We start from the raw sequence: 23,690 nt of genomic DNA, 5'->3' as shown, positions 1-23,690 counted from the left end.
CACTTAAGCAAAAAACAATGCAATGCAATAAGTCACAAGTCCACAAATGTAATGTTTTAGATACCATATGCCAAACCTTTAGATTATTTGCTTGAATCTTTATCCACTGTGCCACACTACCTTTAATTTCTAGGTTAGACTAGTTCAAGTCTAAACTAAAGATTTATTTCTTTAATCAAGCATATACTTAATTAATTGTCTAAATTAATTCAATAGTTAGTTTGACTGAAACTGAACACAGCCATCCATCATACGGTATGGCATAACTTTACCAGTATATGCAAGCTTCTACACTGTTATTAGATTGGTTTATCTTTATGTCTCATCTTAGGGTTCCCGAAAACACCCGAGACCAAAAGACCCAGCTCCGGCCTGAAGTTCATCTGAGTTCCGGTTAAGCCCGATGCTCATCCTTATGCTGGTAACAGTCATAGCCAGAGTCAATCAGAAGCAGAAACTGACCTTTTAATATCTGCCTGCTTATCTTGCTAGTTTGCCTTATTCATCAAGAACAACTGACCCTCCTGGTTCTGGTTTCCCCCAAGTTTTTTTCTGCACTTTAACATTATTAAAGTTTTAATTCAAGTCTCAAATCTCAATTTATTTATAAAGCACAATTAAAAACAACTACAGTTGACGAATGCGAGTACAAAAGTTTTAATTTCTTGGCACCTGTCACCTTTTGCCTGCTCAGTGGGAGACAGCTGACATAAGGTTTAGGGATACTTTGATAATATATCTTTTAAATAATGGTCTGTATGTTTTTTCCCCAATCATTAATGCTACATTTTTTTTTTACATTTTACGGTTTTATGTTGCCGGGTTAATGTACATTATAATTTAATATTTTAATATGATTAATATACTTAATTTAATACCATACATTCTAACTGCCTAAATGTCACAGAAAAGTATGCAAAGTTTCAATAGGTTATACATTTAGGGGCGGTTTCCCGGACAGGGATTAGACTAGTCCCACTTTTAAGAGCTCTGAAAACAACTTGCACTTACATATCTTTAAATACATCAGTGCCCTTTGTTTTACCTCAAAATGCACAAAAGTAATGTAAGTTAGTAATTTAGTAAGGCATGTTTGTTAAAACTAGTTATATTTCCTAATTAAACTAAGGCCTAGTCCTGGATTAAGCTAATCCTGGTCCTGGAAACAGCCCCTTAGTTACTTAACAAATATAGCTGCAAGCAGTGATGGCCGGCCCTCGCACATTTTTTTTAATCGCTATACAGTGCCTCCGAGAAAACGATGCACGGTGGGCAAGTGCATCAAGTGGGTAAATATCAGTGGACTATTTAATGTTGTTACTGACCCATTTGGGGACGGTAAAAGAAACCTCACATTTTAGACAAACGGGGGTGCTAGTGAGCCACTTTAGAGACACACCTTTGTCTGACCTTTTGGTCCACACTTAACACAGGGTTCCCACACTTTAGTTAACTTCATATTCAAGGACCTTTCAAGGATTTTCCAGGTCCAATACCCTCAAATTCAATGACTAAATGTGGGGCCACATTTCAGGTCAGAGCAAGGTTACAGCTTGGTACCTTTTAAGATACATTGTTACAGTTCCCTTTTGAGAGAACTTGCGCTGCATCACTGCGGTAACACTTTGGGGACGCCTCCAGGGGTACGTGCGTCTGAAAGTGTACATCAAATTCAACCAATGATGAGGCTTAACAACAAAGACAGGGTGACGCGGGAGCCAGGAAGTATATCGCTATCTGAAATATTGCCAAAGACGGCGTTACAGGGACGCTGGAAGTATGGCAAGGGAGATGCAGCGTCTTGTTCCCTTCTCATGGAACAACAGTTACATCAACATTCGCATACAGAAGATATAAGCATTTAAAGTGAACAGTTTAGGACGTGAACTAGAATTTTTATGATTATTCTACATTACACAGGGAATAATATGAATTTTTTCCAGAAAACTTCTTTCCTAAAATAGATTTAAGCACTTTCAATGACTTGTATCTATGTATGTATATTTTCAAAAACTTCCCAGGGCCTTCAACTCTTTTCCCCCAGACTCACACACTTTCAAGGATTTCAAGGACCCATGGGAACCCTGTTAACCATTTCCTAGCGCCTGTTGGTGGTGCTATGCCCGGGACTCACAATAGGCACATCGATGCGATGCTTTGGCCAAACATACACCCTGCGTGGGGTGCGACAATCACAATTGTGTTGTCACGCTACTAGAATTTCTAAATTCTGTACTATACCTGGAAATTTCCCGGTTTTCAATACTGTGCCATTTCTGGTACCAGAAGGGAAAATCTGCCACAGCATTAAGGCCTTAAACTTTATAGTTATTGTTTTATTATAAGACAAATATAACAAGTCACTTTATCATGACTACAAGGTCATTGCAGATTTATTCTCATCAGCTTCTGTCGGATGCCATAACAGAAATAGGCCTATCACACATTAGGAAATATTTTTGTTTTTCTTCAGGCCTTTAAAATAAACTAATTTACCATCTAGTTATTGGTAATGTTCCATGTGTTAAATTGATTAACAATGAAATATACTCACATTTATTAATGTAATGTTAATTTCAACATTCTCTAATACATTTACTAATTAAAATCAAAAGTTGTATCTTAAGATTATCTAGCATAAACAGTTGTATAACAGTAAAAAACAATTACTTAACAAATGTGTTGCTTTTTGTTAGTTAATGTCAATATATTAACATTTATATGATAAACAAATGTAAAAATAAACCTCACTGAAGGACATATAAGGGTTAATAAATACTTGGATCATTACAGGCAAACACGCATATCAACAACAATTTGGGAAGTCTATAATTAATAATTAGTGATGATTATCAATCTCTCGTCTGCGTCGGTCATTCAAGTGTTTTGCTAGCGGTGTTAGCACACGGCTCTGTAGCAACACATATTTGGCTTACTTCACTTGTGTCCTTCAGCTTCCAATGTTTATTTCACTCGCATCTGAAAAAAACCCCACACAGCACTACTGCTTGGATTTCTTGTACTGTTAAACCAGAGCGAAGGAAACCAGGAGAGGAGGCGGGGCACTGCATTCACTTACACTGTGTGTGTGCGCACGTTGTTTGAAAGAAAAAGAGAGTGAGAACGCGCAGCTGGTGTTCACAGAGTAACAAAAAAAATAGATTCCACGGGACACAAGTATTGTAATCGTTTTAAATGTTCAGTACAGATATGTATTGAAAATACCAATATTTCAACAACACTACATCACAATAAGATTTTTTTTTGCCTTAGATATTAGACACTTCCTGTTTCTCTGATTTCGCCATAAATGTGTTCGAGATATCAAAAATTTATTCACAATTTAGCAAGTGCAATGTCTCGACATCATGTTTAACACGTTTGGTGTCAATCGCATTAATTCCCTAGGAGGAGTATTTAAAAGTTCACCGCATGCACTTTTGAAGCAATCGAAAATAGCCGACTTATATACTTACCAACTCTCGTACATGTGCGTACATGTTTGTGTGCTACAGAGACCCCCTGCTACGCCCGTGTTCCAGCCTTTGCTGTCTGTTACGGTACATTCACACGGAGCTAAAGCGTTAACGCTTTGACGGAAGGCTTGTCTAAACCATAGCCAACAGCCAATTACAGTGGCCGCAACACATGCTTCGGTCTACCATAAACGTAAATGGCTGGCTCTGCCTAGGTTATTTGTATAAGGCGATCTGATTGGCCGACGCACGCGTTGACGCTTTAAAAGTTGAGAAATGTTCAACTTCTGCCACGAGCAACAGCACTGACGCGGCACAGACAGATCCACAATTAAGTTCGGCAACGCATGACGTCACCCATTAAAAATGAATGGGAAGCACCATTACACTACCCCCAAATTGCTTTTAACAGAAGCAGAAACAGGCCTCGTGACTGTGGCAACACTTCAAGATTAAAGTTTTACAACCACAAAAGAATGTGGGAGATTTTGTGACAGAGAAACTTTCTATTTAGTCATGCATGTATTCACTTATAAATGTTTAAGGGGAATGTCTTAATCAAATATATCTAATCTTATCATGGATTATGTTCTTGGTGTTCATGTTATTTCAATATATGAACCAAAACTGGTTTAAATGAATGTTTAGTATTACTTAACCCAAATCATATCTAGACCATGTTTGGTATCTACGTGTTTCAATTTTGATGTCCAGAATGTTAATATGCATTAGGTTTTGGAAACTCTTTAACATTTCCACCCCAACATCCAATTGAATTCCATTTGCAAAACAGCATGTTGGAAGACAAAGACAGTTAACTTTCCCTCTAAGGAGAGGACTTTCCAGGTCCAATACCCTCAAATTCAAAGACTAAATGTGGGGACACATTTCAAGTGAGAGCAAGGTTACATTGTGTTACCTTTTAAGATACATTGTCACTGCGGTGACACTTTGGGGATGCTTCCAGGGGTAAGTGTTTTCCCTAGGTTGACAGCTTGGGGGGGGGTGTATATATATAGATAGAGATATATATATATATGCATACACAAATATATTGCCCATTCATTGTTCGTCAATGTTAGTTAATACATTTATATGATAAACAGATGTTATGTGGAAGAGAGGCGCGTAGGGGAAACACTGAATGGTGAGGCTAAACAACATTGCTATCTGAAATATCATTAAAGACAGCGTTACAGGGAGGCAGGAAGTATGGCAAAGGAGATGCAGCGTCTCGTTCACTTCTCAGGGAACAACGGTTACATACGTAACCTGAGACGTTTTCATGTGTCAAACACCACTATGCAAAAAAGCATTTTGGTATGAATCAACATACGCATACAGAAGATATAAGCATTTAAAGCAAACAGTTTAGCACATGTGCTTAAAAAGTCTAGAATTTGTATGATATTTCCTACACTAAACAGGGAATAATATGGATTTTTTCCCAGAAAACTTCTTGCATAAAACAGATTCAAGCACTTTCAATGACCTGTATCTGTATGTATGTATATTTCCAAAAACTTCCCAGGGCCTTGAATCCCCCCCACCCAGATTCACAAACTTTCAAGGATTTCAAGGACCCGTGGGAACCCTGTTTACTTTCACCCCTGCTCTCCCCTATTTAAACATGTGATTGCTAGGTGATTTTGTTTTGAATCCTAAAAAAAAAGTTAACTTGATTTTCACAAAATTAACATTGCTGGCTCAGTCGACTTTAAACAGGCGTAGCTCTGTCAGTTTTTGTACGATTCCAACAAATGATTATCATTTATAAAGTTATTTTGTGAAAAGAACGTGAAAATATAAACCACTAATTTTTGCACATTTTCTTATTGCGACTCATTTTGCCAGGACAGGTCACACATGCCTTTCTGAAAAATACAATATTATTGAGTACCTAGGAGTACCATGATAAGCTTGCTTTCTGTCTCTGGTCGACAATTTGTTTTGCTTTCATTGCTATTATTTTGCATTTATAATTTAAATGTAGTATTTCTAGAAATGACAGCAGTAGCAGGCTGGGACCCACCTTGTAGATGCCTGGTTCTTTGATATCCAGAGGAACTCGATTCCATTGCTCTTTTCTGAACCAGCTGCCATGACGACTTCTTGAAGATCTGTGCCTTGCAGATAACCACACAACAAGTATTGCCACCATGAACCCTGACACTATTCCTATTAACAACCAACCCACGTAGGTAGGGAGTGGCAACACAAAGCAACCATAGACTAAAGATATTAGAAGAATCAGTCCATTGTGAGGTACTTCTGGAGACTCATCTTCTTCTTCCTCTTCTTCTCCTCCTTCAGTTGGTTCTTCACTGCATCCCCCAGTACTCTCTCGTCGAACCTGTGATGGATAAAGGCCCTTTCCATCCAGCTCTGTGTCAGTGCAGAGCTCAAAGTCGTCAGTGTAGAGCTCGCAGAATTCTTCATCTTCCTGACGGGCAAGAGTTGACATGAAACACCTATCCAAACCTAGTGAGGGTGATCTGTGCAAAGGCAATTTAATGGCTGCACCCTCTTGAGGACTGTCAGCCTCCAGGTCTTCCTCTTCCTTGATGCAGTAGTTGTTGTTACTTTCCGAGTGGCCATTGAGGGCAGACAGATTGGAGAGGTCAGAGGCACTCGAGGAAAGGTTTCTGGACCGGTAGGAGACTCCTGCTGTTGTGGATGTGGAAGTGTTTGTGCTGACACTACTAGATTCCTCACCAATGATTTTGCTGAGCAGCTGAAGGGGCTCACACATGACCTCTGATAGGCGCCGCTTTGTGTCTTCAATACGTGCCTCCACCTCCTGAACCTTAAAGAAGGAGCGGCTGTCGGGTGAGGTAAGGGGGGAAGAAGGAGCAGTTTTTGAATCTCCACTGGCAGGGGGAACACGAGGTTGAGTGAATGGTTTGAAAAGATGCAGATTTAGGCGTGAATCTTGGGGCCGGGTAGCAGATGAAGACTCTGGTTCAGGTCGGGTTGTGTCAGTGGATAAAGACTTAACTAGGGTCTTCATCAGATGACGATGCCTCATTGCTGGGGGGGCAGCTGGGGGTGCCTCACGAGATTCCACCTCAGTGGAGAGAGACTTCACCAGGCTGAGGAAAGGTTTTGATGGTAGAGCAGAGGACTTGGCTGGGGATGAGCTGTAGGAGGCCGAATGAGTAGAAGACAAGGGGGAAGTCAACTTTTGTTCTGAGGGCCATGAAAAGCTAACAGGACTAGAATTGGATGAGCAACAGAGGCTAATGGAGGGATGCTGTATAGCCAAGGCAGAGCTGTGGATCTGGGGGACTATGGTAGATGGTTCTTCTTTAACAATGTCTACCTCTAATCCTTCAGAGAGGAGCTCCTCACTAGCCTCCTGAGCAGTTATTATACTCTGATCTTCAGTTTCAAGAATGGAAGGCGAAAGAGCCAACCTGTACAGCTCCTCTTCCTCCTCCTCTTCCTCATTTCCCTTTGCAGAAAAGTGTATAGTAATGGTATCTCGAGAAAGTGAGCGTTGCACCTGCAGCTTAGGGGCCACTGAGGGACGAGACGAAGAGGAGGAAGATGGGGCCCTAAGTTTCTCTGCATGGCTAGCACTCGAACTGTTCATGGCACCACTCAAAAGAGCTCACAACCTGTGGGTACAGAGAAAAGACAGATTAGATGCCAAGCCAGTTTATCTGCAAAAATAGCCAGGATAACCAATATAAACCAGAGTAGTCAGATTCCTAAAACCAGTTCCCATTATGGAACAAGCATTCTAAACATTCAGTAGTGTTGTGTAAAAGAAGGTCTATAATTCTTTTTTGTTTTACGATTTATAGTGGATAAAAACGGTGAATAAAAAGTCATATGGATATAAAATAACATAAGGGGAAATTGTACATTTATTTAAATCAGTATGGCTATGTATAAAAAACAACATTCGTCTAATTAGAGGTCGACCGATTTATCGGCCGGCCGATTAATTGGCCGATTTTTGGCATATTTTTAAAAATCGGCTTTGGCCGATTTTGCTGCAAAATTAGGCAGATTAATAGGCAGGCGCATCTGCGGGCACCTAAGCGCTGTTGTAGAACTCGTGACGCTGCCTCTTGTTGCAAGCAGATCGCTCCCGTCTTGTGTGTGTGCAGCCATGCCTTGTTTACAAACAGCTTTACTAAATGATGGCGGATCGCGCGAATTAAGCAGCCAGTACAACAGCGCGACGGGCTTATGTCTCGCGGTGCACTGTCCGTGCAAAGATTAGGCTCATTTCATGTGATTAATGAGTGATGATGAGTTTTGTTTGCGTGACAGAGAGAGAAGAGCCGCGTGTGCACGCTTTCTGTCTCCCTGCTTTTATTACTCAAACAAAACTGACTCGATGGCGAAAGGTCGGAAGACCAAATCATATCCACAAAGAACATGTTTTTCGTGTTGTTACAGTAAGACTTTGTTTACAGTTTTGCGCTGCTCAGCCTGGATTACAACACAGCGCGTCCGATTTGCGAACTGACTCCTTTGAACGGATTCGTTTGAATGAACGGTTGAAACAACAGATCTGTCCCAACACTAAACTCACAAGACGTCACTGTCAGCACAATCAGTCACTTATAGCGTCTCAGAAATGAGAATGTAAATGTGTTTAGAAAGATTTGCCCTAAATAACAGTCTTAACTAAAAACCATAGACATTTACTATGTTAACTTTATGATGAATAAATATTTTATCAGGTCTACCAAATAAGGATTTTATCCTACAAAGCAATAAAAGCCATGGTAAAAAACTGATCAAAGATTATGACAGCAGAGTGTCAGGTAATATCTGTGTCTGATAAATGCATGGTGCAGAGGAGGTTGTAAAACTCTTCAGAAAGACCAGTCATATATTTTTAAATACTTTGACTTAAATAGTGACATTTTTGCATTTAAAATATCTGCTAATAATGATGAGAACATTTTGATTATTATGTACATATAGAAAATCGGCCAAACATATCGGCCGCCCTGATTTCTAAAAAATCGGCATCGGCCAGAGAAAAAGCATATCGGTCGACCTCTACGTCTAATACGCACACTTACATAATCACGTCCTAATGGCCATGCCCACACAGAATTTTTTTTTACATTTATAGATTAAGGCCATTAATTACGCCATAATTCCAGTAATTATGCCTGCCAATTGCTGGCAGAAAATGGCATATTTTAAAGATGCGTGAAATGCTGCTCTGTACAGTCGGATTTTGAAGACAACAGGGAAAAGATAAACTAAAGAGATTGTTATATTTAGAGCAGGGGAGATGCTCTATGTTGTTTTTTCAAGAGTCATGAGTCCCCTGAAATATTGATTAATTAAAACAATGATACATTAGAATGTTTGTAAATAAAATGCTAGATCTTCTGACAGAAAACTGGTCATTATTACAGTGGCTTCATTATAAGTGTCTATTTATAGTTCTGAGGAGTGAATACTGTTAAAGAGCATTATCTGATACATAGTTCACATAGATTAGCTCTCAGTACATATATGGGTAGTGAATTACAGCTTTAGGACAAACAAGTAGTCAGTGGAGAAATCTATTTTTTATTTTGATAAGAAAGCCAGGTTTAGGTAAGAAAAATAAAAAAGGCATTACCTGACTGTCAAGTCATCGCTCACTGATCAACTAATATCTGATCAACTGATAGTTGAAAAAAACTACATTATTTTTTATCATATGGATTTCCATGCAAGCCAACTGTTCCTGCCTATCTCCACACTGGATCTAGTCACCATTTAATGATTCAATAGATCACAAGTGTCATAAGAGTTTTATGGTATAAGCTGCATAAGTTAACAAAGTAAGTTGTTTCCTCATGCTAAACGTAGGCAAAATGTCAAAAAAGCAGTTGGGCGTGTTACATATATTTCTGTGCCGAATGCACTTCACCAGGGTTGGTACAAGTTTCTGAACGTTTTTTTCGATAACAGGTCCAACTGACGTTTCAGGGGTTTTCGATACGTATCACTTCTTTATATGGGCACCAAAAACCCCGCCCACCCGTCAATCAGCGGGAGACGCTAGACCTTACAAGCATTCACATCACGCGACAACTTTGTTTAATTTCAAAACTCAACAATTGCACGAATGAAGAAGTGTTTTTGGATGTAAGGAGAAGAAATCCAGCCTTATGGAAACAATGGATATAGTTTATTATCCGGGGTAGCAGCGGAGTTTTGTGTGTGTGTTTGATGCGGTGGATTTTCCCAACTGGGTCATGAGTTGCATGCGGTAAGTAAGACTTCTGTCTTATGTTGGAAATATGTGCATGCATATTATATAAATGACACGAACATGTAGTGAATCATAAGTTAAACAGTGTTGCATAGTGTTGCATGACTCGTACTCGCTCCTCCCGTGGTAATAACTCCTCCTTCTTCATTTTTTTGTACGTTATCGGAAAGATTCGGTAAAGCTAATCTTTCTTTTATAAATCTGATTAAACTAAAGACTCTTCAGAGATATAAAGTATGTCATACTACTCTATAGGTACTCCAGATTAACATCAGACATGCAAAAACGGCTTATGTTACGTGAGCTTTAAGTTTATTTGGCTATGTGATATATAGCGATGGAAAATTACTGTCTTACTGATTAGACTTAATCTTCTGTACATCATGTACAGCCTGTGAATAAACATGTGTACGTGTCTAGCAGCTGAGTATAAACGCTTGAGCCCAGAGTTGAAGGTTGCCTTTTCTCTGCGCAGTCTGAATTGTGCAGACGAAAGTGCCTTTTGCAAGATATTAAAATCATTTCGAACTGTATTGGTTTATGACTTCATGTGTTGAACAAGGTAAACATTCCACAACACAAGACTCAGAGTTTGGATCATAATGTTTTTCCAGTCACAGGCTGAAAAAATAAGGGCTACTTGTCGCTTTAAGAGCGAATCCCGTGTGGAGGGACATTCATCATTTTTTACAAGAATACATGCCGAGATTGCTTTGTGTGTATGTATGTGTCTGGTAAAGACACGAGAAAGAAGTGAATTTTGTGTACACATTGTCGTAAATGCTTATCAGGGCTTTAGAGTGCAACCTAATTTTTCCATGGTACGACTGAAAAAAAATCTTGGCCCAGCAGATAAACAGAGTGGATGTAGCAGCGGATGAGAAGATGAAAAGAACAATTGAAAACATTTTCGTTAATGTTAAAGGCGGAGTCCATGATGTTTGAAAGCCAATGTTGATATTTGAAATCACCTAAACAAACACGCCCCTACCCCAATAGAATCTGGACCTTCTGTTGATAGACCCGCCCCACACATACGCAACCCGGCATTTGATTTGATTTGATTGGCTATAAGTGTGTTTTGGTAGTCGGCCCGTCTCCTTTTCCAACGCGTTTTTCAAACATCGTGGACTCCGCCTTTAAATTAAGGCCTAACCCACCCAAAAATAACCAATGCTCTGACACGGAACCATCAACCTCCCAGGCTATGTCAAGCCCTGGTCTGGAGATGGCATTAGGTAATGAGCCACACACAATTGAGTCCGTGCCAGAGCATAATTCTTATGAAGGAAAATGGCTTGAACATATCTGCTAGGACCTGCACAAGAACCTTATCCCATTACGCACATGTGCAGTTCATTACACTCTGCACTATGACTGACTGCAGCAAATGTTCAAAAGTTTGGTTAAAGTTTGTGAAAATAAAAGACTGTAGTATTGCCAAATGCAATACATGTGGTAAGGATATTTCGTGTAAGGGAGGAAATGATGAAACATCTGCCTCAACACAGCATTAATCTGAAGGAATGTGCCATGTTAAAATCTCTCAGCACAAGTCCTCCTGCAACGCACCAGATACAGCTAATATTAGCAATAGCAGCATCTTACACTTATAAAACACACATTAACCTTCTAACTAAAGCCACATACTTCTGGATAAACTGACAATCACTTTTGTTTACTTGGAGCTTTTTTATATTGACTTGGTTATTAAAAAAACGAGGAGAAGGCCAGAATGGCCTGCACCGTGGGTGCAAAGCCCTATTGTTTTTGCTCAGTTCTTCTTTTTTTCTTCTCCAAAATGAATAGCATTTTTGAGGGCCTAAACATGCTCGAAAACTCATGAAACTCTGCACACGCGTCAGAAGTGACGAAAATTTTAATCTGCCATAGGCTTCAGATGTCGGCCTGTAAAAATGGCTCGATAGCCCCACCTATAAAATATCAAGAGAGCAGCCCCCCTGCTACATTAAACATACAGATACGAATTGCGGTAGGATCATAAATCACCACAAGACCTACAATAAAGTCTCTTGGAGCCAAGCTTTAAACCCCACAGGAAGTCATTTTTAATTTTCGCTGAGATTTCTGTGCAAATTTTATCTTTTTATCTTAAAGGCTCTCTAAGCGAATAATGTGCGACGTCACTTCCTGTTGATGTTTGAACTGTTTTCAAACAAACAGAGCGTAGCTAACGCCTCCCCCTCCCTCTCCCTCTCCCGTCCGTGCTTTCATGAACGCGCACAACCCCCACCCCCAAATCCTTCTTGTCGTTTATTGGCTGGAACACTTTGTTATGTTTTGTTGTGCTAGGTTTGGCCACTATGTTGATATTGCCGAGCCTGAGCTGTCTACAGAGATCATGTTTTTTTACAGTTTGATCAGCGGACAGGCAGCAAGCAGATAGTGAGGAGATGTTTGCCGTATGTAACAAAAAATGTTTTATAGTCTAAAATGCGTCAATTCGCTTAGAGTGCCTTTAAAGGCTTCGTACTTTAACAAACTCCTCCTAGACATTTAGGGTGCACTCACATTATCCAAACCAAACCATGCCCCAGCGCGATTGTCACCCCTCCCAGACGCACTCCCCCAGACGCACACACTCACACTGTACTTTTATCGATCCGAGCCCGGGCGCGCTTTCATCATTAAGATGTGATTGTTTTAAAAAAGCAGGAAGTAAAGCTCTCTCTTAACACTGGAACCCATCGTAATGTTAAGTCTGTGTTTTGATTTAGAGTCGTTTGGTGCGCGATTACAGACAGCCCTCTCACAAGTCATCATATTGCTTAGTTGATCTGTCATGTGTGCAGCTCGGACATTCACGCAACCCTGCTACGTGCATTAAAAGGTTTTTACGCAACTGAATGCTATTTTTACATAGTTTCTGTTCTGTTGTCTATAAAATAGTGACTAAACAGGACCCAGTAACGACCCACGACCCAGTAACTCTTTGTTTAATCCAATCAGCTCTTTCTTTAACTGCTGCTAAAAACGGGACATCTTCAGAAAAAATTATCATACATTTACATTGAGGCTGGACTGATGTTGCTCTTTTCATCAATGTTGTTGTGTTATGAGCACTTTTTTATTTTAAATACGAGTGGTAGTTTTATTGTATATCCCGTATAGCGCAGACAATTTGTTGCAAATTCAGAAATATGAGAGAATACACGGTTGCTGTTACTACAGAACACGTGCACGGGCATGCCGCATCATAGGTAGGGAGAGAGCTGTTGAGGTGCTGCACACAACGAGAGAGGGAGAATGGAGGCGCGCAGAGCGCTCGCTGCAATGAATTAAGCCGTTTCAAATAGTAAAATTAAAATGTAAATGGGAATCATGAAAAATCTATTTGTGGCGGCCAGTGTTGATTCTGTGGCGGCCCGCCACATGGAAAACACTGTAATGCAAGTACACCCTTAATCAGATAATAACCATATTTGGTCAGTCTCATCTAATGGCCTCTGCAATGTTAAATATTCCGAAGATCTTGGGAAGGCCATACTGCCATTTTCAAGCGTTTCACAGTGTCTAGAACCGCTGTACGTTACATTATTGCCAGGTACAAGGAGACAAATTTTGTAAGAAACAAAACTGGGCGTGGCCGTAAGCGCAAGATTTCAAGAACTCTGGTGCCCCGGACATCTGCCAAGATGATTGTTGCTGACCTGGCCTCTTCTGGAGTTGATGTTTCAAGGAACACAGTTGTGAGAGCTCTTCATCGTGGTGGGCTTCATGGCCATCGTCCCAGAAGAACCCCTTTACTCAAACAGCGGCACATCACAGCCATACTAAGGTTTGCCCGTGAACATTTGAAAGGTAAAGATGAGTTTTGGGAGTCTGTGCTTTGGTCTGATGAGACTAAACTGGAACGGTTTGGGCACTTGGATGTTGCCTATGTTTGGCGAAGAAAAGGGGAGGCCTTCAACCCTAAGAACACAGTTTCCACAGTTAAACATGGTGGTGGGAGCATCATGCTGTGGGGGTGTTTTGCTGCCTCAGGCACAGGGAGTCTTGTTCGGGTGCATAGCATCATGAAAAAAGAAAATTATGTTGACATTTTGAGGGATAATATGTAGTCTAGCCTTGGGTCTTTGCTGGGTCTTTCAACAAGACAATGACCCAAAGCATACATCAAAATTGGTCCAACAGTTCCTGAAGGATACCAAAACCAAGGTCCTGAAGTGGCCCGCACAGAGCCCAGACCTCAATCCTACTGAGAATCTGTGGCGAGTGCTCAATGTGAATGTCCATACTCGGAAACCACGTAATTTAGACCAGCTAGAGCAATTTGCAATGGAAGAATGGGCTAAAATCCCTCAAGAGACCTGTTCCAACCTAGTAAAGAACTACTCTAAAAGGGTTGTCAGTTGTGGCTCAGAAAGGGTACACTATTGACTATTAAACAGGGGGCTAATAATTTTGGATGTTTCTTTTCTGCCCTTTCTTGTTTCAACTCACTATTTCAATTAAATATCCTAATCAAACTTGGTGGATATTTTGTCTTTGTTATTTTGGAAACAAATCCACAAATACACTTGTTAATGGTCATTTCCATGGAGAAATCAAAAGTTTTGTCTAATTTCATAAGGGGGGCTTTTGACCTTAACTGTAAATGCGATCTTCATTCAAAATAATGGTGATTCACTTGCATATACAGTATTTCCCTGTATTCAGCTGCTGGGTTCACGTATTTAAATTTCAATCCAAGATGCTGTAATATCAGTCAAACTTGCACACACTCATACAGTGTAAAACCACCAAACCCTATTCATTCACCAATAAGACCCGATCGTTTCTCTCCTCTCTCATCTCATTTGCGGCGTTCCGGTGTCACTCGCATGACGTATAACTAGGCGGCAGGCCTAAACACAGTCATTTGGAGCGACAATTTTCACAAAAAAAAGAGAGGATAAACGACATTGTGGAAAATCCTGGTGGCGACGGAGAAAGTGACGATGCAACAACATTGGTTCAGAAAAGTTTGTAAATGATAGTGTTTTGAAATTGACTTTTAAATGTTTGAACAATTGTGTGTCACCACTGTTTTCGAGCCTCATGGATAGGCGTCAGGGTTCTCTTAGACCCTCCACCAGAGACTCAGCTAGTGGCGATTGCGTGCTCCCGAAGCTAAGAACATCTTTTGGACAGTCTAGCTTCTCCTTCAGAGGGGCTACACTATGGAACTCTCTCCCCACTGGATTTAAACTGCAGAACAATATCAACATCTTTATCAGACAGCTCAAACAGTGGCTTAAATCGGGCCAAAGTTGTTCTCATGTGTATTGTGCTTGTTTAGTATACAATTTGGTTTTAGTTTTTTTTTTGTTGTAAAAGCCTCCTATGGACAGGTGTTGAAAATTAGCACATGTGCTATAACACTTTAAACAATGCATCTGGTTCGTCCAATGTTATTGCTATGTCCATATTAAATAAAATAAAAACAAGAAGAATTATGATGCACAGCTTAGAAATGCGACCTCCAGCGGCTGCAGCCTTCAGAACTATTATCTAGTAGTTCCAATGTAAAAGTACAGTTGACGGTCTGTGACTCGGTAAAAACAATACAAACATTTTATTTCATTTGAACGTGCAAACAACAGCAAAAGGTCAACAATAGAACCAGGATTCATACATTATCAAATTTTCACGCAACATTTCATTATCAAAGAGCATGCGATCAGTCCAGAGGTTTACTATCTCTGATTCATCTAACACAGTGGCCAATTCTTAAGCAGGACACAGTTTTGTTGGCGTCTCTTCTTTCTTTTTGTGATTAGCCTCATTTACAGAACATAAACAAATTAAGGATAGCAAAGTGGCGAAATGTCTGTAGGCATGTGTCAACACACACTGTGTGTTAAACAACTTATATTTCTTAAACTGATAGCATTAATCTATCATAAATACTTAGCTTCGGTTAAAGGTTAACCGGTCATTATGAACATCGCTACTCAAAATTTTCTTTGTTGGTACTAAAGGACCTGAGTTGGATGGTTTTAATGGCAAAAAGATAGCTGAAAGGTGGCCCTCTCAGAGGGTATCGCTTTAGAATAGAGACAATATTTCTGATCTTTTGATCTAGACCAGTGCTACCCCAATCTTGTTCCTTGAGCACCCCCTCCCAAAAAGTTTTAGATGTCTCCTTATTTAAAACACCTGGTTCAACTTATCAGCCTCCTTCCAAAATGGTAAACATGTCTCCCTAACAAGCTCATGAGTTAAATCAGGTGTGTTAAATAAGGAGACATCTAAAACTTTCTGAGAGGGGGGCCTCGAGGACCAGGATTGTGAAACACTGATCTAGACCAGTGGTTCTCATTTCCAGTCATCCCCCCCATGGCCCCCCTTATGGAGAAATCTAAAACATTTTAGGCTCTGTTTATTTTTAAAAAATGAGAGATTTACCTTTTACCTTTGTGCCCCTCGTTTACACGCAAACGGAGAACTCGCCTCTGAAACCGATTGTTTCTAAAAACTCCGGCCAGAGTGGAGATCTTGAAAATCTTTGGTTGCATGTAAACTGAGACAAATGGATGTTTAAGCAGGCAACGTCACAGAGGATGCGCCAGAGCTCGCACCTACGTCAAAAGTGTGACCCATGTTTACATGTGACTGCTACTCTGAATGCTTCCAATATCACATTTATGTTCGTGCAAACTCGTTTCATTTGTTTGTATTTGCAAATACAGCTGCTCCATTATGTCGAGGAGCAGAGACGAGTGCTCGGAGGTCAGCAATTTTACACGTGTTTGACTTCATGCGGCGCTGCAAGAACCGACAGACGGATGATGTCAAAGTACCGCGAGAGCGATTCGAAAGTAGACCTCTACGCGTGATTCCTCAACTCGCTCTCGCAGTACTTTGACGTCATCGATCACCTACTGCAACAACTCCTCACTCCAACATGAAGAACCAGTTCACGTCACCAACAGCGTGGCCGGTGATTGGCTTACGTGGGCTTGAGCTTCTCTGGATGGCATATATGCACGGGTACGTGTAAATAAACACTTTTCTGAAAACTGACATGTGTGCACGATATTATTTTTGAAACCGGGAGAGGTTGAAATGTCCGTTTATGAAAATAGCCGCCCACGTGTAAACATAGCCTTAGATGTCTCCATATATAAAAACACCTGATTCAGTTTATCAGCTCGTTAGTGTGTTAATTAAGGAGCCTGATGAGTGAAATCAGGTGTTTCATATAAGGAGACATCTAAAATATTCTGGGAGGGGGGGCTGAGGACTGGAATTGGGAAGCACTGATCTAGACCATTGGCTATCCAAACAACACTGTTTAAAATGTTCTATTTGATAACACAGTTTTAGTAAGGGTTAGTTAATTTTCTTGCAACAAGATTCCTTTAATATGAATTCTCAGTTTTTGTGCAGTTTAATGCTGATATATCTGAGACCATATCCCTGACAGAGTTTTTAATAACACTGCTTTATTAATATTGGTTTATTATCTTCCTAACACGATTAATTTAATATGAGATCTCCATTCCTGTGCTCCATTTCCTGATATATCTGAAACTATTGTCCCTGATGAGAGTATTGTGAAATTTCATAATTAAGAGTTTCCATTTAAAATTGCCACTTGTCGTAACAACCGATGAATAAAATGTATGTTTATACAGTTATATTTGACTTCTGAATTATTATTATAAATGTGTGACACAGAATTGTTTTCTTTTTTGGTGGGGCCAGATAAATTTTTGCCATTTTTTAAAAACCTGAAGCACTGGCCCGACCAGTAGAAAGAAATATTTGCGTTAAGCCGTTTAATCATGTGATCTCCTGTTTAGTGCCATTGCAATGACATGGCATTTAAAAAAATTTTGTATAAAACGGAATCGAATCATGATTTAGAGTTTGTGCAAAGTATCACTGATTTAGCTTCTGATATTCACAGTACGTTAAATGTAATCTGCCCGTCACAGTCCGCAACCTATTATTTCCGGTCATCAGTGTAAAAATGGCGTTCAGATGATATAAAACATCATCAGACACATAAGATATACGGTTGCTATGATACTTGTCTGTCTCGAGACAGGGATGCGGCTCATAGCAACGACACAAGATGATGATGATGATGATGAAGATTGGCTTAAGCGTTATCTTACCAGTAGACATTTCCATTGTCCTCTGCTCCTCACAAAACCACACGTACTTTTCTCTAGTAGGATATATATCACACGAACCTGCGAATCTGATCGTCGCGTGCTTATAATCCAGCGACAATAGCACAACAACAGGGAAACAGAGCTGGGAAGAAACTGTAAAAATGACACACACACACATTCCACAGACCAGAGCAATCACACGCTAGTCCAATCATAGGCGCTGAGATCGATTAAAGCGTCTTGCGCGAAGGGCGTGTGTTTGTTTTGGTGAAACGGGTGACACAGCTGGCAGAGGCGTGGCGCCCTCCTCTGGATGAAAGAAGTATTTTAATATAGAGGTTATGCATTGAAGTCACTTTTCCACCTGACCACACAGGAACTCGCCCTGTTGAGTGGCAAATGATTCAACAAAATGGCTGGTTATCATAGCGGCTGCTGCGAAAAACGCCAGTAAAACTGACTTTTATCAGCTTAAATTTAGTTGGACTTGATAGCAGAAGTGGACAATACTTACATTAGTTACATTTTCCAAGCATCTGTGCTTATGATGTTTGTCTTGGGAAAAATTTTACTTAATTACTTACTCTTAAGCATAGAATCATAGTAGGCTATTCTTTATATTGCATAATAAATGTATTTAATACCTAATTACATAAAATTGTGTATTTTTACTTGAGTAAATGTTAAATTAAACAAAAACTTGTATTTATGAAATATAAGAGAGTAAAAATTATGATAATATGCTTTGGAATGTATTTTTTCCAAAGAAAACACGGATAAAATACAAATACTTGAGAAAATACTTAAAACCTCTGCTTGATAGTGACCCTAGCAACTTATCAACCCAACTGTGGTCTGTGGACGTTGGCATGAACGATCAATTTACTTCTCCTTTCGGTGTTTTTTGGCAGTCTGTAAAACGACAGCTGCGAATTCTTGTTAATCTATTAGTAGAGTCTATCGCACAACAGCTTTTTCCCATTTAGACGTGTTTTCCCCGTGTTTCCGCTGATTTCTTACTGTACTTAAAGGCTGCCGCTGTCTTTTGACACTCAGTGGGCGTAACCGCAGTCACTTTCACCGTAGGTGACGTCACGTGTATGCCATCAATCATTTCTATTGAAAACACAATCGAACGTCAGCCTTAGCAGATGGCAAATTAAAGGAAGCCTGATGGTATGCACATGACGTCACCTTCGGCGAAAGTGACTGCGGTTACGTCCACTGAGTGGCAAAGCATAGCGTGAAAAACGCGTCTAAAATGGAAGAAGTAGCCTAGTTGTGTGATCGACTTTTATTTATTTATAGTACATGTCTTTACAAAACATAATTTACAAAATCTCTTGCTGGGAGACTTAAGTGTAGAACATAGTTGAACACAGTTAAATAGAACACATTTTCAACATTTGCATTATGGTATTTAATTTTATGATATTGTAAATTCTAAAAAAAATTTTCGGAAGATTTTCACTATCAAAGAGAATTTGCTTTTTACTTTAATTGTGTAATTCTCCCCATTTTTGTTTCCAGCTAATTCATGACATCTTTCCAGAATTTTTTTAATCACTGAACAAGAAAAAAACAAATGTTCAATAGTTTCATCTTCCTGGGAACAGAACACACATGGCTCCACTTCAAAACCAAATATCTTTTTAAGGATTGCTGCTGCTGGGTAATATCCATTTATAATTTTTAATTGCATTTCTTTGATTTTAGGAGGTATAGGCCATTTTGTGAATTGGATGTATGATTTTGTTATTTTGTCGTCATAATGCCTTATTTTTATATTTTGGTCAAAACCATGAAATAGTTTACCTTTGAATATTTTGTTAATACAATTATTGTTACATTTTTTGATATTTAGGGGAATTTATTTTAATTGCAGTTTAGGCAAATTTATTTGACTTTTGGAAAAATGTAAATAGGTATTGCTTTACATACCTTATTATAATCCCTTATTGAACTTTGTATATTAAATTTCGTTTTAAAATACGTAAACCTAAGAAAATGACCTTGTTCATCTAATATATATGTGATGAAAATGATTCCCTTTTCAAACCAATTTCTGAAAAAAAGTGTTTTTCTACTTTACTGTTCCACAAGGTGGAGCCATGTGGTGTAAAATTATGCCATCTTCCAGGATTGAAGAACTTGTTATGATATTCAGACAGTTTAACAGGCAATTTGGATACCTCGAAATCGCACTTTATTTCTAAGCCTCCCACTTTATCAAAAATATTTTTGGGAATATAATTCAGAGATGGGCATAAATACATGGAAATGTACTTCAAATACAAATACAAAATACTGTGTTGAAAAATGTATTTAAAAACAAATACAAAATACTGTGAGGAAAAATGTATTTAAATACAAATACAGTTTTTGTATTTTGAAAATACACAAAATACATGTGAAATTGGTGATTCAGTGCAAGTATCTCTGAATGCCAAAAAGCATTTAGATGTGTGCAACTGCTTAGAAACTTTCATTTTATTTTACGTACCTTTTGCTTTCCCCTGCCCTGTAAAAAAAAACTGGAAAAAAAAGTTGGTAACACTTTACTTGAAGGGGTGTGCATAAGACTGACATGACACCTTCATAATCATAACATGACACGTGTCATGAACATGAAGATTTTATGCACATTTATGACAAATGCCATTAAGTGTCATTTACTCAATTATGTTATTTTTAATGCAAAGATGACATTGTTTGAGATATCTTTGTTATGACAACCCGACACACAAACCAATACAACACAACTTGTTATAAATCATAAACAGTAATTATCAAACTTAACAAACTACCTAGCTTTGTGGGTTAACATTACATTAAACTGTGATTTAAATGGCATTAAGTGTTAATACTATGTCAAATATTATTAATACTCGGTCAAATAAACATTATGAACTGAAGAATATTCATGATGCTGTTATAAAACTATTTAACAGAGTATTAACACTTAATGACATCTTAATGACAAATTCAATTTGTATCACTGGTAAAAAGTGATCAGTTATGTTGTCTTGGTTAATGTCAAGTTGTCATAACAAAGACATCTCAAACAATGTCATCTTTGCAATAAAAATGAAATAATTGAACAAATGACACTTAAAGGCGGAGTCCACGATGTTTGAAAAACGCTTTGGAAAAGAAGACGGGCCGACTACCAAAACACACTTATAGCCAATCAAATCAAATCAAATGCCGTGTTGCGTATGTGTGGGGCGGGTCTATCAACAGAAGGTCCAGATTCTATTGGGGTAGCGGCGTGTTTGTTTAGGTGATTTCAAATATCAACATTGGCTTTCAAACATCATGGACTCCGCCTTTAATGTCAGTTGTCATAAACATCCATAAAATCTTCTTCATATTAATGACACGTGTCATGTCATGATTATGAATGTGTCATGTCAGCCTTATGAACACCCCTTCAAGTAAAGTGATGTTTTATAAAAACATCATAAAAACTTTTTCATGTGTCGTCAAAATGACCCACAACCTAATCAGTTTATATGTTAAGAAATCCATGCATTTACAAACGTCTCACGAGACAAATTATTCGGCAAACTAATTCCTCTCATTGCTGCTTTTTGATGGTTCTGAGAAAAATTACTCACAAGTCGCCCTCTGTCCTTTCACAGAATTATACAACGGAGAGGACATCAAGCATATAAGCCTTTTAGGTTTACTGAGGAGCCCGCAGGTTCACGCCGTAGAGTAGAGCCATGCGAATTGCAAAAGTGTAAACAAGGCTTCAACTGCACAAAGCTAAAAAGAAATCAGCAACTGTGTGCTGATTCCACCACTTGCCGCGTCACGTGTGAAAGGGACTTTCAAGGAAAACACCACCGTTTTTCAATATTTTACTATGTTCTTACCTCAACTTAGATGAATGAATACATACCTATCTTTTTTCAATATGTGCACTTCATCTTTGCATAGAAGCCACAAAACACTTCCATGTTTTCCCTATTTAAAGACTGTTACATAGTTACACAAGTAAGTATGGTGGCACAAAATAAAATGTGATTTTTAAGTGAATAAAAAATGAGAACTATATTGTATGGCGGAAGAGCACTTAGTTTGCAGCACTTCAACCTCTGGCGCAGTAACATCATTACTCCTGTGAAGATGTTACTGCGCGCTGAGGTCGAAATGCTGCAAAATCGGTTCTCTTCCTCCATGCATTGAAAATAGATAGTTATGTATTAATTTGTCTAAGTTGAGGTAAGAACATAAAAAATGGTGGTTTTCCTTTAGGTCAAAAGTGTAGGCCTGTTTGTCAGCGTTCCACACTCTGTCTCAGTCGTGCAACGTGCAACTGCCTGCCAACGTGCAAGTGTGAATTTGAATTTCCTTTCGCGACAGTTATAATAACACAAATCACATCACACCCAATAATTCAATCGCTCTTGCTTTTTTCCCACTCCAACATTTCAATGATTGCCCACTAAAAGCTGCACAGATATATTTGCTTACCTGAACTCTGGTGTCTGGTCTGAACTAGTTGATGCATGAAAGCAGCACCATGACTGGTTGACTGGCTCAAAGTATTTTGAGTATTTTAAAAATACAAAAATACTCATCTTAAATGTATTTAAATACAAATTACATTTCATTTTTTTCAAAGGCTTTAAAATACAAAATACTAAATACTATTTTGTATTTCAAATACGTATTTTAAATACATGTTTTTAAAATATTGCCCATTCCTGAATATGATACCATAGAGAATCAGGTTTATCTAAAAAAGGTTTTAACCAGTTAACTCTAAAAACTCCAACCAAAGATTCAAAATCATTTGTTATCAACCCCCCATTTATTATAATCCTTAACAAGATGTGATTTTTTTTTACTACATAATAGGACAAAAGCTGCGTACAAATATTGAATAATTTTGGTGAAATTGGGCATCCTTGCAGTGTTGCCAGATTGGGCAGATTGGGCGGGTTCCCCCAACTGGGCGGTTTTGAATTTGATTGTGCGGGTAAAAAATGGCTTGGGCGGGTGTGCAAAAATTGGGCTGGTTTGGGATCAGTTGGGCGGGTTTGATACGTGCATTTTATAGGCTAATTATTTAGCAAAAACCCAAGTTTGTATGTATTTCATCTGACGTTACTAAACGCCCACTGCATGTGTTTGTGTTGATGCCACGCCGATGACGAGTCCGCGTTTAGCCAATCACAAGTGATAGCAGCCAGCCAGCTCTCTCAAGCTGTGTCCCAATTCAAAGGCTGCGACCTTCTAAGGACGTATTTTAAGACCGATTGCATCACAGCAGCGCGACTTGAAGCTAGTAAGACCGTCCCAATTCAAAGGATGAATGAAGCCCATTATTTTTTCGCGCTGTTAAGGATAGAAAGAATGGATCCTTAACAGCCGAGGATATCCCAAGAGTCATTGCGTATCTGCAATGGCTGCATATAATTCTCTTCGCAAATTTCTGAGGCTGCCACATTGAAAGACCGAGTGCTCACCTTTTAAGGTTGCATGCTTATAAGGTCGCACCCCTTGAATTGGGACACAGCCTCCGTCTCAGTGGGAAATCAAGATGTCGAAGTGGGAAAATATATAAAAAGTTACAGATAGGAGTTGGAGAGTGACCCGGCCCTGAAGCAATGGATAATGCCTTTTAAACTCGGAAAATAGCACTGCAAATTCTGCAACACGGACTCCGGATTGCAACGTATACGTTGCTTGTCACACATCAGCCGTGTCTCAATGCGAATGCTGCAGCCTCCAGAGGTCGCATTTATGTCATCAAAACTGTCTTGTTTCAGAATATTAACATTATAAAGTTGAGTTTTATTCTTAGTTAATAGTAAATTGTTGTAATATGCT

General features: G+C 39.1%; 1 protein-coding gene across 3 annotated transcripts in view; it reads right to left on the bottom strand.

The window, feature by feature from the left end:
- tex2 (testis expressed 2) overlaps positions 1–18,084 on the bottom strand; it is a 43,969-nt gene extending 25,885 nt beyond the window's left edge. Inside the window, exons 1-2 of one of the 3 annotated variants that reach the window (XM_055183388.2) lie at positions 17,847–18,084; positions 5,509–7,096 (exon numbers count right to left, since the gene is read on the bottom strand). In XM_055183388.2, coding sequence (XP_055039363.2) covers positions 5,509–7,071 — 1,563 coding nt within the window. In that variant the 5' untranslated portion in view covers positions 7,072–7,096; positions 17,847–18,084. The remainder of the gene's footprint in view (positions 1–5,508; positions 7,097–17,846) is intronic. The other 2 variants (XM_055183403.2, XM_055183396.2) reach the window with 2 other exon arrangements.
- Positions 18,085–23,690: the final 5,606 nt, after the last annotated feature.

This window comes from Misgurnus anguillicaudatus, chromosome 19 (assembly GCF_027580225.2).
Source record: "Misgurnus anguillicaudatus chromosome 19, ASM2758022v2, whole genome shotgun sequence".
In the NCBI taxonomy this organism is placed as follows: Eukaryota; Metazoa; Chordata; class Actinopteri; order Cypriniformes; family Cobitidae; genus Misgurnus; species Misgurnus anguillicaudatus.
The sequence above is the reverse complement of the archived record's forward strand: the minus strand, read 5'-3'. Positions and strand labels throughout refer to the sequence as shown.